Source organism: Sinohyriopsis cumingii, chromosome 17, assembly GCF_028554795.1.
Source record: "Sinohyriopsis cumingii isolate HCF-2022 chromosome 17, ASM2855479v2, whole genome shotgun sequence".
Classification (NCBI taxonomy): domain Eukaryota; kingdom Metazoa; phylum Mollusca; class Bivalvia; order Unionida; family Unionidae; genus Sinohyriopsis; species Sinohyriopsis cumingii.
In genome coordinates, this window is record NC_142977.1 from 36,491,979 (window position 1) to 36,507,714 (window position 15,736).

General features: G+C 33.5%; 1 protein-coding gene across 1 annotated transcript in view; it reads right to left on the reverse strand.

The window, feature by feature from the left end:
• The window catches only part of LOC149778428 (vesicle-associated membrane protein 4-like), a 59,569-nt gene extending 50,047 nt beyond the window's left edge, over positions 1–9,522 (reverse strand). The window contains exon 1 of the mRNA XM_089939254.1: positions 9,310–9,522. Coding sequence (XP_089795380.1) covers positions 9,310–9,375 — 66 coding nt within the window. The 5' untranslated portion in view covers positions 9,376–9,522. The remainder of the gene's footprint in view (positions 1–9,309) is intronic.
• Positions 9,523–15,736: the final 6,214 nt, after the last annotated feature.

Below are 15,736 nucleotides of genomic sequence, written 5' to 3' on the forward strand. Positions count from 1 at the left end.
TTGTACCACATCATTTTAAGTCTTCCAATCGATGTATCACATCATTTTAAGTCTTCCAATTGATGTATCACATCATTTTAAATCTTCCAATTGATGTATATGTACCACATTATTTTAAGTCTTCCAATTGATGTATCACATCATTTTAAGTCTTCCAATTGATGTATCACATCATTTTAAATCTTCCAATTGATGTATATGTACCACATTATTTTAAGTCTTCCAATTGATGCACATGTACCACATTATTTTAAGTCTTCCAATTGATGCATCACATCATTTTAAGTCTTCCAATTGATGTACCACATTATTTTAAGTCTTCCAATTGATGTATCACATCATTTTAAGTCTTCCAATTGATGTACATGTACCACATCATTTTAAGTCTTCCAATTGATGTACATGTACCACATTATTTTAAGTCTTCCAATTGATGTACATGTACCACATTATTTTAAGTCTTCCAATTGATGTATCACATCATTTTAAGTCTTCCAATTGATGTACATGTACCACATCATTTTAAGTCTTCCAATTGATGTACATGTACCACATTATTTTAAGTCTTCCAATTGATGTATCACATTATTTTAAGTCTTCCAATTGATGTATATGTACCACATTATTTTAAGTCTTCCAATTGATGCACATGTACCACATTATTTTAAGTCTTCCAATTGACGTACCACATCATTTTATGTCTTCCAATTGATGTAATGTACCACATTATTTTAAGTCTTCCAACTGTTGTACCACATCATTTTAAGTCTTCCAAGTGATGTATCACATCATTTTAAGTCTTCCAATTGTTGTACCGCATCATTTTAAGTCTTCCAATCGATGTACCACATCATCTCCCATGATGACTTATCCATGAAATCAACAAAATAACTGTTAGCAAAAATGGGCTTAGAATTCTATCTATTTCATCTACTTTTTGTTGGAATGTTCAACTACCAAATAAGTTAATCCATACATTTCACCCACTGCTAGGTTTATAGGCTTCAAACAGCAACATGTATATAGATCTATGATAAGACTTAGTATACCCATCAATATGGTTTGGTAGTATATCTAGCCATCTTCTTCTTTCATTTTCAGCAAAATACTTCCACATTCCGTTCTTAAGAATTCAATTAAATCTTACTTTTTATTTCTGATTAAGTGGAAAGGTGAACATGATAATTATTATAATTATTAGAAATATTTTTTAATAGTGTTTCTTACTAATTATGCATTAGTTTTTCTTTCAAAGCATTACCAATGCATGAATCATTTTCAAAGAAACTAACAACAACAAAAAGACTGAGAAAGACTATGAAGGTTTTATACCTTTAGCCATATGTCTGGACAACATATGAAACATAAAGTTTTTGGAACATTGCAGGTCATATACCCCTTATCTACCATTACAACAACACCTATAATAACAAGTAATAACTGATATAGTTCATACTTTTCTTGTTGCTGCAAATGTGAAAGTTTCTGGTCCAAATTATTCATAATTTCTGAATTCCAAAGATTTTATTATTCCAAAGTCAATACAGTCCAATTGCATTCCATTGCTTAAATCCTGAGTGTGGGACAGATACAACTAAATTAATTGCACAATTAACCTGGTTATTTCAATCAACATACTCCTCATATTTATGTGGCACAATTATTTTTGTTTTTGCCTCTCAGTGGTATTGATGATATAATTTAAATAATTTACTTTCCTGTCAGCTGTGTTAGGACCATAATACTTAGCCGGAAGAGGATTTTGTGGTATGTGCAAGACAGCCAGAACTCTATCATATGGCTGGACAACACTCTATAAGCTATCACTCTATAAGCTTCCACTACATGTAAAATCTGCTGAAAATATTAGAGTATTTAAGAAAAGATATCATGAGCATGTATGTGTTTCTAATAGATAAAGGAATTTAGCATTTTAATTCTAAACATGTTAAAATAAAAAGTAATTATTGCTATCTTCATTTAATGTGCATTGTTATACTCTCCTAAAGAGGGCCTCAAGGGAGAATAGTCCTTGACTAATGAGTCACCCTCTATAAATAAAGCATTATTATTATTATTATTATTATTATTATTATTATTATTATTATCACCAGGCTGAAAATTCCTTTCCTTTGTAATTTTATCATACCTTAATTTTATTTTTGACAAAGTAGAGTGCAGATTAGTTCTTGCAACCTCACAAGCCTTTGACAACTTATACATAAAATTGGAAACATAATTGAGAAGATTAATTTCGGTATCTTCATTAGAAAGAAGTTTATCATTTAACAACTTCAATGGTCCATGCACAGTATGTAAAGTTTATCATTTAACAACTTCAATGGTCCATGCACAGTATGTAAAGTTTATCATTTAACAACTTCAATGGTCCATGCACAGTATGTCCAAAAACTATTTCCAAAAGGAACTGAATTCTAAAGATTCTTGAACTGTTTCCCTAACAGCAAACAATAGTAAATGAATGCCTTCATCCCTACCTTTATCTGTATCAAAACAATGTGACCAAATCATATTTTTCAAAGTCTGATGACATCTTTCTAAAGTCCCTTGGCTCTCAGGGTGATGGACAGAAGACTTGAATTGTTGGATGCCTAATTTGTACATATCTTGCTGGAAAATTCCAGACATAAAATTTGACCCTTGATTAGATTGGCCAGATTTGGGAAGGCCAAACTGAGTATAAAAAAAAACTTTATCAAAGCTTTTACTATTGTTTTAGCTTTAATATTCCTCAAAGGAATTGCCTCTGGGAATCTTGTTGACGCACACATTATGGTCAACAAGTATTGGTTACCTGACTTGATCTTAGGCAAGGAACCAACACAATCTACTAATTTTCTGATAAATGGTTCCTCAAATGCAAGAATAGGTTGTAGATGAGCCTTTGGTATCTTCTGATTGGGTTTTCCTACCATTTGACAGGTATGACAAGATCTACAGTATTTACCAACATCACTTTTAATTTTTGGCCAATTAAAGTGAGTTAAGATCTTGTGATAAGTTTTATTAATCCCTAAATGACCAACCAATGGAGTTTCATGGGCCAGACTAAGTATTTCCTATCTGTATGATTTTGGAACTTCAATTTGATAGTTCGCTGAGCACTCGTCACCAGCAGGTACCTCGGGTGGTCTCCATTTTCTCATAAGAATTCTATTTTTAAATGAAATAACAAACAGGTACTTCAGTGGCTTCACTTTCACTAATGGCCCTTTGAAACAAACAGGAGATCTCAGGATCTTTTTCCTGTTCGACGACAAATGATTATCATTTGTCACTCTGATTAGAATAATGAGAATGAGTAGTTAAAAGAGGATCCCTGAGAGCAATACCCTTTGATTGATCCAAACAAGGAGTGAAAGTGACCTCATCAACTCCTGACCAATACATGTGTCAGCTAAAGGAATACTTTCCTGATCAACATTATTTTCATGAGCTTTCTTTGCCATAGCTCTAGTAACTGTATAACAAGTCTATTCTCTAAAAAAAGGTAACAGAAAAGAGTGAAAGACAACAAACATTGTAACATTTAAGCAATAATTTATTTCCCTAGAATACAAAGTGAAAAAAGAACTTACAGTATTGTGAATTAAATCCTGACATAATCCAAGATATACATACACAAGTCCTAACAATTTAAAGTCCTGAATAAAACTCAGTACAAGTCCCAAAGAAATCCAAAAACTGCAAGCGATGACATGTCCGTTATAGCTTATAGTGTTAATGTGTCAGCAGTCTTTAGCTGAATCACAGTAATATGATTCCAGATTTAAATTCAGTATAAATTCCAGTGAATGTCTTTATCCAAGAATTTTATCAGAGCACTTTTGTATTTCCAGAGAAAATAATACTTGAATTCAATAATTTGAGCAAAACAGATTCCAGCATGAAATAAAAAACACTAAACACACCATACAACTTGACTCTGCTAAAACTTAAAGCACAAATGACCAAGTCCTCACAATTACAAGATTATATAGTTCTCCACTTGACCTCAGGTCACAATTAGCATTTTCTAAACAAAACAACATTACCTAATGGAAAATAACCTTCTAGAATGATCCTAGATGTTTACAAAATCAAAACCATAACCTGGATTACACTCAGGAAATTCCAAAACGTAGACAAAAATGAACATATTTACTTCTTCTATTAATAATGATCCTGATAATAAGCCCATAAACAGCAAGAATAATTTAGCTATGTAGAAGTTGCTTACACAAAATAAAATTAAAAATAGTCAATCAGTCAAGCAGAAATTAACACGGTTTTGAACAAGGTCAAGTCCAACATACAATGTTACATTACAATAGCATATAATGAAATAAAATAAAACTAACCAACAAAGCAAATTAAATATACATAACAATATATATATATATATATATATATATATATATATATATATATATATATATATATATATATATATATATATATATATATATTGCATGTCTTGCTTTTCTTTTACTTCTCCCTGTTCAGCTCTTACTTTTCCCTGTTCTGTCCACAAGGAGAAATCGCTTCACCTTAAAATTCAAGTGTAGCTTGACCCTTGGTCCATGAACCATGTCTCTTATTAATGATGCCAAATTACACTTGAATTGCATTCCCCAAAGGCATATTTTAACATTCATTTGGTTTGTCTTGTGTTATGTCCTTGTGGGTAACAGCGACACATGATTAAGTTCGGAAAATGATACATGAATATTCATGAGATATTTCTGGATTTGTATATCCTTCTTACACAAAGACTGACACTGAATTGGAGGTAAAATCAGTCAACTAATTTTGGAAATCTCATTTTATCACTGATATTTACCATATACAACCAATTTATTGACTAGTTTTAATTGTTTAGAAACTGCTCTTAATGATGATCTTTACAATGTAAAAAATAAACGTATTCATCAGAAAAATGTGAATTGGCCTTGCCTATGCAAATAGTTTTGCTTGTGTTCTCAATGACTCTATAACATAGTCTTGAAAAATGCTTATAGTATTTGCCAACCTTCCATGCAACTTGTCCCTCCCTACTGATTTTAAAAAAATAAAAAAGCAATTAAGGATACAAAAAAAATCCTTTCATAAATTTATAATTTCTAACCTGATTATCAAACGGGGACATTCAATCCAAACAGAGTTTTCAGTTTAAAAAGAATAACCCAGCCTGCTCACTGTTCTTTTCCAGTTCCTAGTGTCCAAATTTAGTGAAAGGATGAGGTTCCTTGGACATACAAAGGATGTTTTCTTTTTAAGTTGTCATCTGCATCCAATATTTGCAATGTTTAGTTTTAATATTTCTCAAATAAATTTACCAAAATAAAAAGATAAAGTGTAAAAACAGATTAACTTCCACATTTATTAATTATTCAGAATACACAAAAGATAATAAAATATATCACTCTCATTGTTTGAAAAATACCAACTTGCCCACACAAATATGGTCACAGTCTTAGTGAAAAATCTCAGATACTTTGATTATAACACAAAGGAAATGAGTATTAGAGTCCACCTGGCAACAATCACGTCAGATATTATAAATTCAATATGCCAAATAAAAAAGCAAGTGTAGTTCTGGTTACCTGATTGACACTATTTTTATCTGCCAACCCAACATTTCTGGAGGAAAAAACAAAACAAAAATGTCAATAAAAAAGAAATAAATGGGGGCAAAAGAAAATCAATAAAGGGATGTCACTTCACTTAAGTTAAATGTTCAGGATGCAAATGAGGCTTTTTTCTAGTTTCTGCTTGATTTAAATCCAACTGAGCCTAAAGAAAAAATCTACTGACATACCCACCCTTAATATCTTGTCAATGTAACCAGAACCACTCAGATTTTATTTCACCTAAGTTGTGTACATTTTATACTCAAAACTTCCATCTGTGTACCTCTTGATTTAATGCCAGCATGTGAGTTGTTCCCAATTTAACCATGTAACAATGAGTGAAAAATGAAAAAATCATGTGATGTGTGGAATGAATGACAGCTAAATATCCTGTTAGAAAACAGAAGGTGGGCAAAGCTTTGCATGAGTAATAAATGTCTTTTGGAATGATTCTATTGTACATGAAACAAGATGGCAACTGTCAGTTTTTGTCTTTATTATACAGCCATTTCGTCCAATTCTGTACACGGACTAATCCTGCATATCCGATATTATGTATTTGTAGCTTACTATATGCTCATTTTTTTTTTCTTTAACAATACATTGTCAGATTCATGTAGTATTTTTCCATACTGCAGCGCTTCATATTGCATGACATGTATTTCTAGAAACAGAATTTGTATATCAGAAACTACTTTGTAAACAAACCATGTAAACTCATATCACAGACATTTTAGGTTGATTAGATTTGTTTGTGAATGAACTAAACAATTGTTTCATCCATCTGAAAGTAGAGATGATAAACTTAATGATGTGGACAAGTTCAATGAGTCACAAATGAAACTTTCCAACAACAAGTGAATGAACGTGATCTTTACAATGTCAATAACAAACATGAGTGATGCAGTAAATGAAAAATCTATTCTCATAATTCAAACAGTTATTTAGGAGAAATATTCATAGCTTTTCGCAAAAAGAATGGTTCAGACTATGACCAGTGCACAATAGGGTCTATACAAATAGCATAGGAAAGCATTTGAGGCCAAGAGTTATTGCATACCTATCAGAGACATACCATTTTAAAATGGTCAATCAAAATAAATATATTAATTACCTGTGCACAGCCATTAGTCTGAAACTATTTGTACAGAAAAGTCCATTCTAAATATTGCCAAGAAATGTAAATCTCTGCTACCAGTAATGTCCGAAAGAAAAAAGGGAGATCTACCAATACTTGTTGGTCTTAGGACAAATCAAATTTCAGGTCAATAACCAACTGATAAACAGGTTTTCTGTTCTGACTAGGATTAATACTAAAAAGGTGATTGTTCTGAGGAGGGGTGAAATGATACACATGTGCCATGTATCGATATGAGCCTGCGGTACAATAAGTATCGATACACATATAAACTTGGCAGTCTTTCTATCTTTGGAAGGTAGGTGGTGCCTCTTTATGTACGTTGACATACTAGTTATACTTCCAGTGTGCAGATTATAATTCTCATAAATGACAAGAAAACAAATTTACTTTTAAACAGACTTTGAGTTGGTTGTCAGTGAGTTTTATATCAACATTTTAGGCCATATAATGGTGGCTCCATTTAACTCACTTCAACCACGAGACTCTTTGTTTTGCACTGCATGAATGCTTTGAAAACATCTTATTACCAGTTTCATGTCTCACTTAAACTTGGAAGACATCATGATGTTATCTTCAAAACAGAAGAAATAAAGCAATTTCCTCATGCAAAGAAAATCTCATCTAGAACATATCTGGGTATGGGAAAGAGGATGAATACCAACAAAATCTATCACATTGTACTTCCTGTAGATACAAGAGACTGATGTGACCACAGGTAATTGTATTTGTAAGTGAAAGAAGAAAACTATTGACAACAGCCAGTCAATTCTATAATTTTTTTACAAAAATCTTATACAAGGTGATAAAATGAGTGGTTTAAATACTGCCTCCTTGCTAATTCTGTGCTATTTTTGATATTCCATTAGCACCTTTATTCACTGGTTAAATATCTTTGCATGAAACGAGAAATTCCAAATGTGTTCCTCATATACAATTTAAGGAGAAATACTGCCAGGATTTTTTGTTAAAGGGGACTTCACCCTTTGACACCAAAAGAAGGGGAGAGTAGAAAAGAAGGAGGGGGAGGAGGAAACAGTCATAGTTCAATATTTACCTAACACATTAATATCTACCTCTCTCTTTTCTTGCTCCACTCTTTGAACTCTACTGAAATCAAAATCTTTAAAAGATGTCACCTATAGTGGTATAAGTATTAATCTGTTAATTATTTTTGAGCATACTCTGTTCATTATCAGTGTATGAATATTTTTCTGTTCTTCCTTCTAAAGGGGCATATGCATAGCTAGCTTTGTCAGCTTGAAGATATTGGATGACTGATCTTTGTGCCTGTCCAGAACTCATGAATATAATCTTTTGGATACATATGCTCCAAAAAAGGATTTTTCACAAACATAAACTTAAACTTAATTTCTTGAATCAATAGTTTACTGACTTCAATGCCAGATTTCTTATCTGTTCCATAATGCTTTTTTTGTCCATCAATGCCATAGTCTCCTTGTACAGACAGAAGTATTCAAATAAATATCTTTACTTCTTAATTTCATTTTTTCACCCTTTATTCAGCTTATCTTAATCCTAAAATGGACTGGCATATGATCAGCATTTGATGTTAGTGAAGTTTCTCTCTTATTTAGCTAGCACTTCATTGTGGCATGCAGTAAATAAGCTACACTAATTCCTGATTGGTAGTTATTTTTTAACCTGGGCCAAAATAAGCGATAATCACCAATGTAAATTCAATGTAACATATTTCACCATGTGACACACAGGTAGTGTAGCTTTCAAACTGACCAAAGTAGTCAAGATAAATTTCAACGTAGAAACTTCGTGTAAAAGTTGTCATTAAATGATGAGTGAAGTACTTTATTATATGTTTGGAATGTATCCTATATGCTGAACATGCTGCTGGATTAAGATTATCAGGGGGGCCAGATTACAATTATTAAGATGGGGGGCCAGATTACGAACCATGTCACTTTGTTTTAATATGCAAACAGTACGCGAGTACTCACAATAGTTGGAGGAATTATAAGAGACAAAAAGAGACAGAGACAGATGTGTTGGAAATTCAAAATCGAGAGAACAATAACAAAAATCTTAAAAGGGATATAAAAAAGGCACAAAACTTAGTCATTTCATTCATTGTTTATGTATGTATGTATTTATGTATGTATGCATGTATGTATGTATGTATGTATGTATGTATGCATGCATGCATGCATGCATGTATGTATGTATGTATGTATGTATGTATGTATATTATTTAGCATATCTTTACAGCTCATTACAGTATTGATTTTTTTCTATCTCGAATTTCCGACACGTCTGTCTCTGTCTCTCAAAATTCTGCCTTGACGACCAGACGTAACCGCAGAAAAAAAAGAAAGAAAGAAAAAGAAAAAGGCAGAGAACAACGTGTTGGTCTATCTAACGTCAAGATCCTGTACTAACGACCACACTTTTTCTCCTTCAGATGGTCCTCCTGACAGTACAGTGGTTTGGGTTTTGAGAGAGAGAGAGAGAGAGAGAGAGAGAGAGAGAGAGAGAGAGAGAGAGAGAGAGAAAGAGAGTCACTTTTTCAACTTCTCTTGAACTGGCATAATCTTCTCGCTCGGGAGTCCTCACAAATTTTGGTGGCATTTTGTACGGTCTACGTTTGTATATCTATCAGACCTTACATTATGTAGAGACTGCGTAACTTGTCAAACGAAACGACTGAAAAGAATGGATAAAATTAACAAATCGATATATTCTTCCACTTCCTGACAGCTGTTTCCCGGAAGTAGTATTTATGTGATAATTTGGAAACTACGATTTCTCAAGATATTTGCTTCAACAACTTGAAATTTAAAATCGTGCTTGTCTTGTGTTTCTCGAGAAGTGGTATGGTGTATTGTGTGTGCGTTTTACAGTTAAATTCCATCTTATTGGTCTCTTTAGTGATTTGTATTGATCTAAAGATATCTTGTATGCCACACACTATAATATTAAAACACAAGATTCATAAATTTTAGATATAAAAATACATATAAAATGATTATATTCCTTCAAGCTTACCAACTTCATACAGTTCTAGAATTTCTTTACTGATAGAGCATAGTGTAAATAATTAAAAAAACAAATAAGTTAACGATTAACAAAAAATTATAACTAATTTCAATACTGCAGACTGACTCCAAAATTGTTTGTAGTAATTGCGAAGTATTAACTGTTTGACTTTAATACGAATATATTGTGTTGTGAAGCTTCAAAGGAATTTGATTTCCAAATTAATTATTGCTGAGCATGAAGTAAGTAGCGAAATCTTCTTTACAATATATCAATACAGATACATATAAATTCTTAATAATATTTAACATTCCGAAACATAATATATAATTTATGATTAGTAGTATATAATAAAAAGAATACAAAAATGTTTCAAATGCTTCGACATTCAAATTATTCCACTGCCGCTTGAAAAGAAAATCTTTAAAAAGTAGTACTTAATTTCTCTTAACTGTAGGAAAAGGAAGGTGAGTGCTGTGAAGTCTTAAACTAAACTATTACCAAAGACTTGGGTGGTTTAACTTATACTGTGATCTCAGGCAGCGAGGAATGTGAGGTCGCTCCCAAATAAGTTGTATACAGGACTCCTCCCTGCGCTTCGGAGTTAAGAAAAATTACAAGGCCTGTTTCAGAAGATTTACGAAAACATCTGAACCTGTATTATAGCACCTTCCATTTTCTATAAATGACCCTATAGCTCCACAGCTCTAGACTTCACAATTCATGACCTTCGCAAAATCTTTTTTTTTTTTTTTTTTTTTTTTTTTTTGTTGTTGTCACGTAAGTATCCAAAAATTCGTCTAGCCACCATCCTAGAAATTTTTTCCTAATTTATTGAATCAACCTGATATAATATCTTGTATCATGTTACTGAATTCGCTAGCTTAGATCACAGGATGGATTTTGCATTATTTTTATACAATGTTAGACGTATTGCTATATTAAAGCAACAATCACAATCTTTATTAAAATTGTACAAATTTAAGTTACAACAGTAAACAAATGAATTTTGCAAAACTTCATTGAAAATTCAATCTTCACTTGTATATTAAGTATATAATATTGTGTAAATCAGAGTTTGACTTTTTCTTTTAGATATTAATTTTTTTCCTTCAAAGATGAAATTCCGTACCTTGGATTAATGCATAGTATTCGATCAATTGGGTCCTTAGCGAAGTATGAATGACCAGAGCCGTAGTGAGCGACCACGGCCCCTGGGGTAAGAAACACCCGGGGTTCTCCTAGTTTTTGTTCAAACAAAATTTTTCTTTTATAAAATTAAAAAGTGTTGTTCGGCCTGGTCCCCCTTACAACACATGCCTCATTTGTGGATAAAATCTGAACGGCTGGCCCAGCGGGGTCGAATTGCCTTGGGGTTGAACTGTCCTTGGGGTCGAAATGTCCGAGCCGAATTGTCGTTGGGGTTAAAGTGTCTGAGAGCCCAGAAGACGAGTCCAGAACATTTATATATTCAAATGTTTGAAGAAGAGATAAAGGTGAAGGCACAAGATCTACAAAAAAATCCAGGCGACGTGGAAAATGTCATATAAAATCAGAAAAAGCACAATATCATGAAGTGGGAACGCAGCGAGATGTAAAAATGTTCATATATGGTTATGGAATGTGAAGAGAAAACATAGGACAAAAGAAAACATCCACTCAGGTCTACTGAATGACTATCTTAGGGAGCTTGTGGTTTCTGTACGCAAATGTGACGGCAGGATGCAACTCTCGTCCAAACTGAAATTTAAAAAAAAATAACTTAATGTAACCACCACCATAATTAAATAAAGAAACCACGAATAGGTCTACATCCAAGAACATAAAAATTGCAAGAGAGAGAGAGAGAGAGAGAGAGAGAGAACAGGTCATACTAACCTTTGATACAATGTATTAATCATCAGGTGCATGAGCGTGTTCTGTTTCACGTAAACGGTGCACTTTTAATTTATTCACTCTGAATAACATTGTTTTATACCGTACATGTACTTCGGATCTTGTGAAACGCATCGGCTTCAAAATAAATATCGATCCTTATTTTAAGGCATTGCTTAAGACCGATGTGACACAATACCCTGGGAGCTATGACTAACGCTGTAGGTGAGAAAAGATACTCCAAAGTAGAATCGTGAACCACTCCTTTAGGAAAACAACATTTACCACGCTCTCAAAAGCCGGAGTGCAACCAAATAAAATTATGCAGATCACAAGAAACAAAAACATTTCAACGATTGTTTTTCGTATCAATATTACGTTGTTTTTCGTTGGCTGCATAACATTCCATTCTCTTTAGCAATCTGCGTTTTTTTCGCTGATGAAGCGCACTTTCAATAATGTATATTAATGCGCGATGCTCAAGTTTCATTCATAAATTGAAGAACACGTAAAATATGAAATAAAACATAATGATTTTGTTGTTTCAGTTTTATTATTTCTTTAATACAACAGAACGATTAATATGATTGTTTCTAAGTATATAATAAAAAAAATGTTATTAGGCCCACTCGTTCAAGTGGCGTAGCATCCTTTGCCACATGCACTCGGGACAAATATTTTTCAAGACTCGGTCAATTTTATATATATATATATATATATATATATATATATATATATATATATATAATGATTCATTGATCTTCCACGAAATGTATCAATTTTTCATGAACAGGAACCTTCGCTTGCAGAGTTTCCTTTTAATGAAAAATTTATACAGCTAGGGGTATATCATTGATACAGCGTACATATTGTACATATATATTATTTACTTATTATATAAATACAAATATTTGCCCTTTGAACAGAGATAAGATTGACTACAGGCAATTGTATTTTGACCGAGTGAATGAACCCATCACATCCTTTCCGACTGTGTCCGCTACAAAATGTAGTGGGGCCCGAAGTGGCCGAGTGGTCTAAAGCGCTCACCGTTACGGATGACCGCCATCTCACCTCTGTCTGCGTGGGTTCGAGTCTCGGGCTCGGCCAATGTGGGTATGTGAGAAAGCTTGCAGGTAGCTTCTCGTGGGTCGGCGGTTCTTTCTTGGGTTTTCCCAGGAGTAGTATTTTATAAGGCGGGGGGTGGGGGGGTTCGCAGCTAAACCTTATTTTGAACTTGGACGACAGCATGATTTTTACCCCTCCCTGATCCCCCTGGTGAGTCTAATAAAATACGAAAACAACTTTGTTCAGGCAACAGCGTCGATTTCATCATTCGATTTACCACTTGAGGACCTATCAGGGAAAATCATCATAATCGACGAACAAAATAGGGTTGGAAAATAAATAATCCCCTTATACAAGACTACTGCGATTTTTTTTTTATATTTCACACAAGCTTTTACTATTCCTATTTTTGACATTCACACAATAATTATGCACAGCAACTTGTCGAGATATTTTTAAAGTCTCAGCTTTTTCTATTATATAGCTCTCATCATCATGACAGAACGAATATAAATTTATCTCACCACTGATGAGAGAGCCATCTTGATAAACTTTCCATGTGAGACTATTGATTTATCGACATAACATCATCAGCTGCGATCTTTGTATATTTGTCTTGTGATATCGGATTGTAAAGATTATTAATATCACCAGAAAGCGAATCTGTAACCCAAATAAGCTTACTAAAATACTCAGAATTTTCTGTGCGAACCAGATACAACTTTATCTTATTTCTGCTTTTGAAATGCCTGTTGTACTTGTCACTGTCAAGCATAATCGTTATATGCTTGCCCCGGAAATTAATTCTTTTCATCTTTAACGAGGTATCTTCCACAGTAATATCTTCCATTATTTTTCATATTTCACACAAAATTTTACTATTCCTATTTTTTAAATTCACAAAAAATTTACAGAGTCTCGTTTTTCATATTTCACAACCCTATTAGGCATCTTATCAACAATAAATCGACTTTGACACGTAGCTCCTTTGTCAGATTTAACATAATAAACTTCTCACCTCTGAGATAAGCTCGAAGCTGATTGCAAGTTTTATTCTAAGTCGCTATTGCTATTGTACACGAAGTATTTTAATTCTCGTATTTTGGCTTTGTTTATTGCTGATAGAGCTACACCTATCCCTGATACTATCAGCAATCACAGATTTGCTGTTCCACCCGCTGACGCAATTGTAATCGTTGTTAGTATCATTGAATGTAATTCAGTACGCCCATTATTTTACTGTAATATTTTCTGGCTTGTCTGACGCAGTAAAGTTTTTGATGATAGTGGTATCAAACATACACTTATACTTGACCGAGCTGAACAAAAGTATTGTCTGGTGCAAGCTGCAAGTGTTGATGATATGCAATTTGTAATTTTATGACTAGTTTTATGGATACCACGAGTCGTTCCATCTATCGATACAACAATAAAACTTGAGGAGCTGTTGACCACGTTTACCAAAACAAATATACTTTGACCAAAATAAAATGTATCAAACCGCAGTAGCAAATTCGACAGATAGCACTTGGAGAATAATAACAGCACCAAGCGAACATTTACCAAGACACATACTTATTGTGTTTCAGCGACAAGACCGACGTAATCGTCAACTACAAAACAATTCTGTTTTTGATAGTCCATATGTCGGACGAATATTTGTCAAAATAAATTCTAAACAGTGTCCAAAAAGAGTGATCGAGTGTTAATGATACAGCATTAGCTAATAGAAATGTTCTCGTGTTTACATGTATCTAATCTTTTCAATGTAAAAATATTAAGATGCTGATACCGAATCTCAAATTTCAGTCGAACAGTTTAGACACTTTATCCATTATTTCACTTTGATGTCAGTAAGTATGGCGAACGAGCTATTGGTTCGACGGCAGACATTGAGATTATATGGACTCTTGGACCAATCTCAGCTGTTAATTATTATGCTTATGCGCTAATTGTATCCGATAGGTTCTTGACAATTGATGCTACCAAGAGCAGAATGGCTCTCCAGGTATAGATACCGGGTATAAACATGAGCGGTACAATTTTATCAAACAAAAAGATAATACGATGAAATATATTAGACACGAGATAAACTTGTTGCCAGGACAAATTAAAAAACTAGCACAAGCTATCATTAAACGACAGTCAGTTTCATTCAAGATAGATTTCGAAACGCTTGGCGTTCTGCCAGCAAAACTGATGCTAACACAAGGCAAATCAATAAAATACGATTGCGCAAGCCGGTTATTTTAATTTATCACCAACACAAGTCACTACAATGGCTCGAAGTAAAGAAAGAAGCGGTGGTTTTCTGGGACCTGCACTATCAACTATTATTACCATTACTCGGTACATTAGGGATAGCTGATAGCTGCTGCTTCGTGAGCCATATCATGGGCAACTAAAAATGCTGTTTCCGGTGAAGGTATCAAACAGTTAGTAATCTAGTGATTTTGTCTAACAGTTATAATTTAAAAAATCCCCGAAACACGAAGTGTTCGGAAACGTACATCAGCAGCGAAATGTAAAACAACTAAAAATAATAGAACCTCAAAGACGAACCGCAAAGTGATCCAAGGTGGATTCATAGGGCCATTGCAGGCAGGAATACCAGGAAGTTTACTTCCCAATCTAATGGGGATAGGACGTGGGATGCTACCAGGTACTCGCTTTGAACAACTTTGAGATTCGAGATAAACTGAAAGATATAAACGGATTTCGAGGAGTATGTTCAAAAGACGAGCTCAGACCGCTAGAAGTCCAAACACAATACAGGAACTTCGCTCTCTGCCAACAGCTGCAACTAGTAATATTTTAAATGATTAGAATTTCAAAGATGGATATGGCACGCATTGGGTAGCTCTTTATAAAAACAATTATTTTGATTCGTTTGATCTACCACCGAATGATGTTATCAAACAGTACGTGTTATCATCTAAAAAATACAAAATATAAATTACTCTTATAATCATCTTCAGCCAGTTGAAACTGTAGCCTGTGTATATTATTG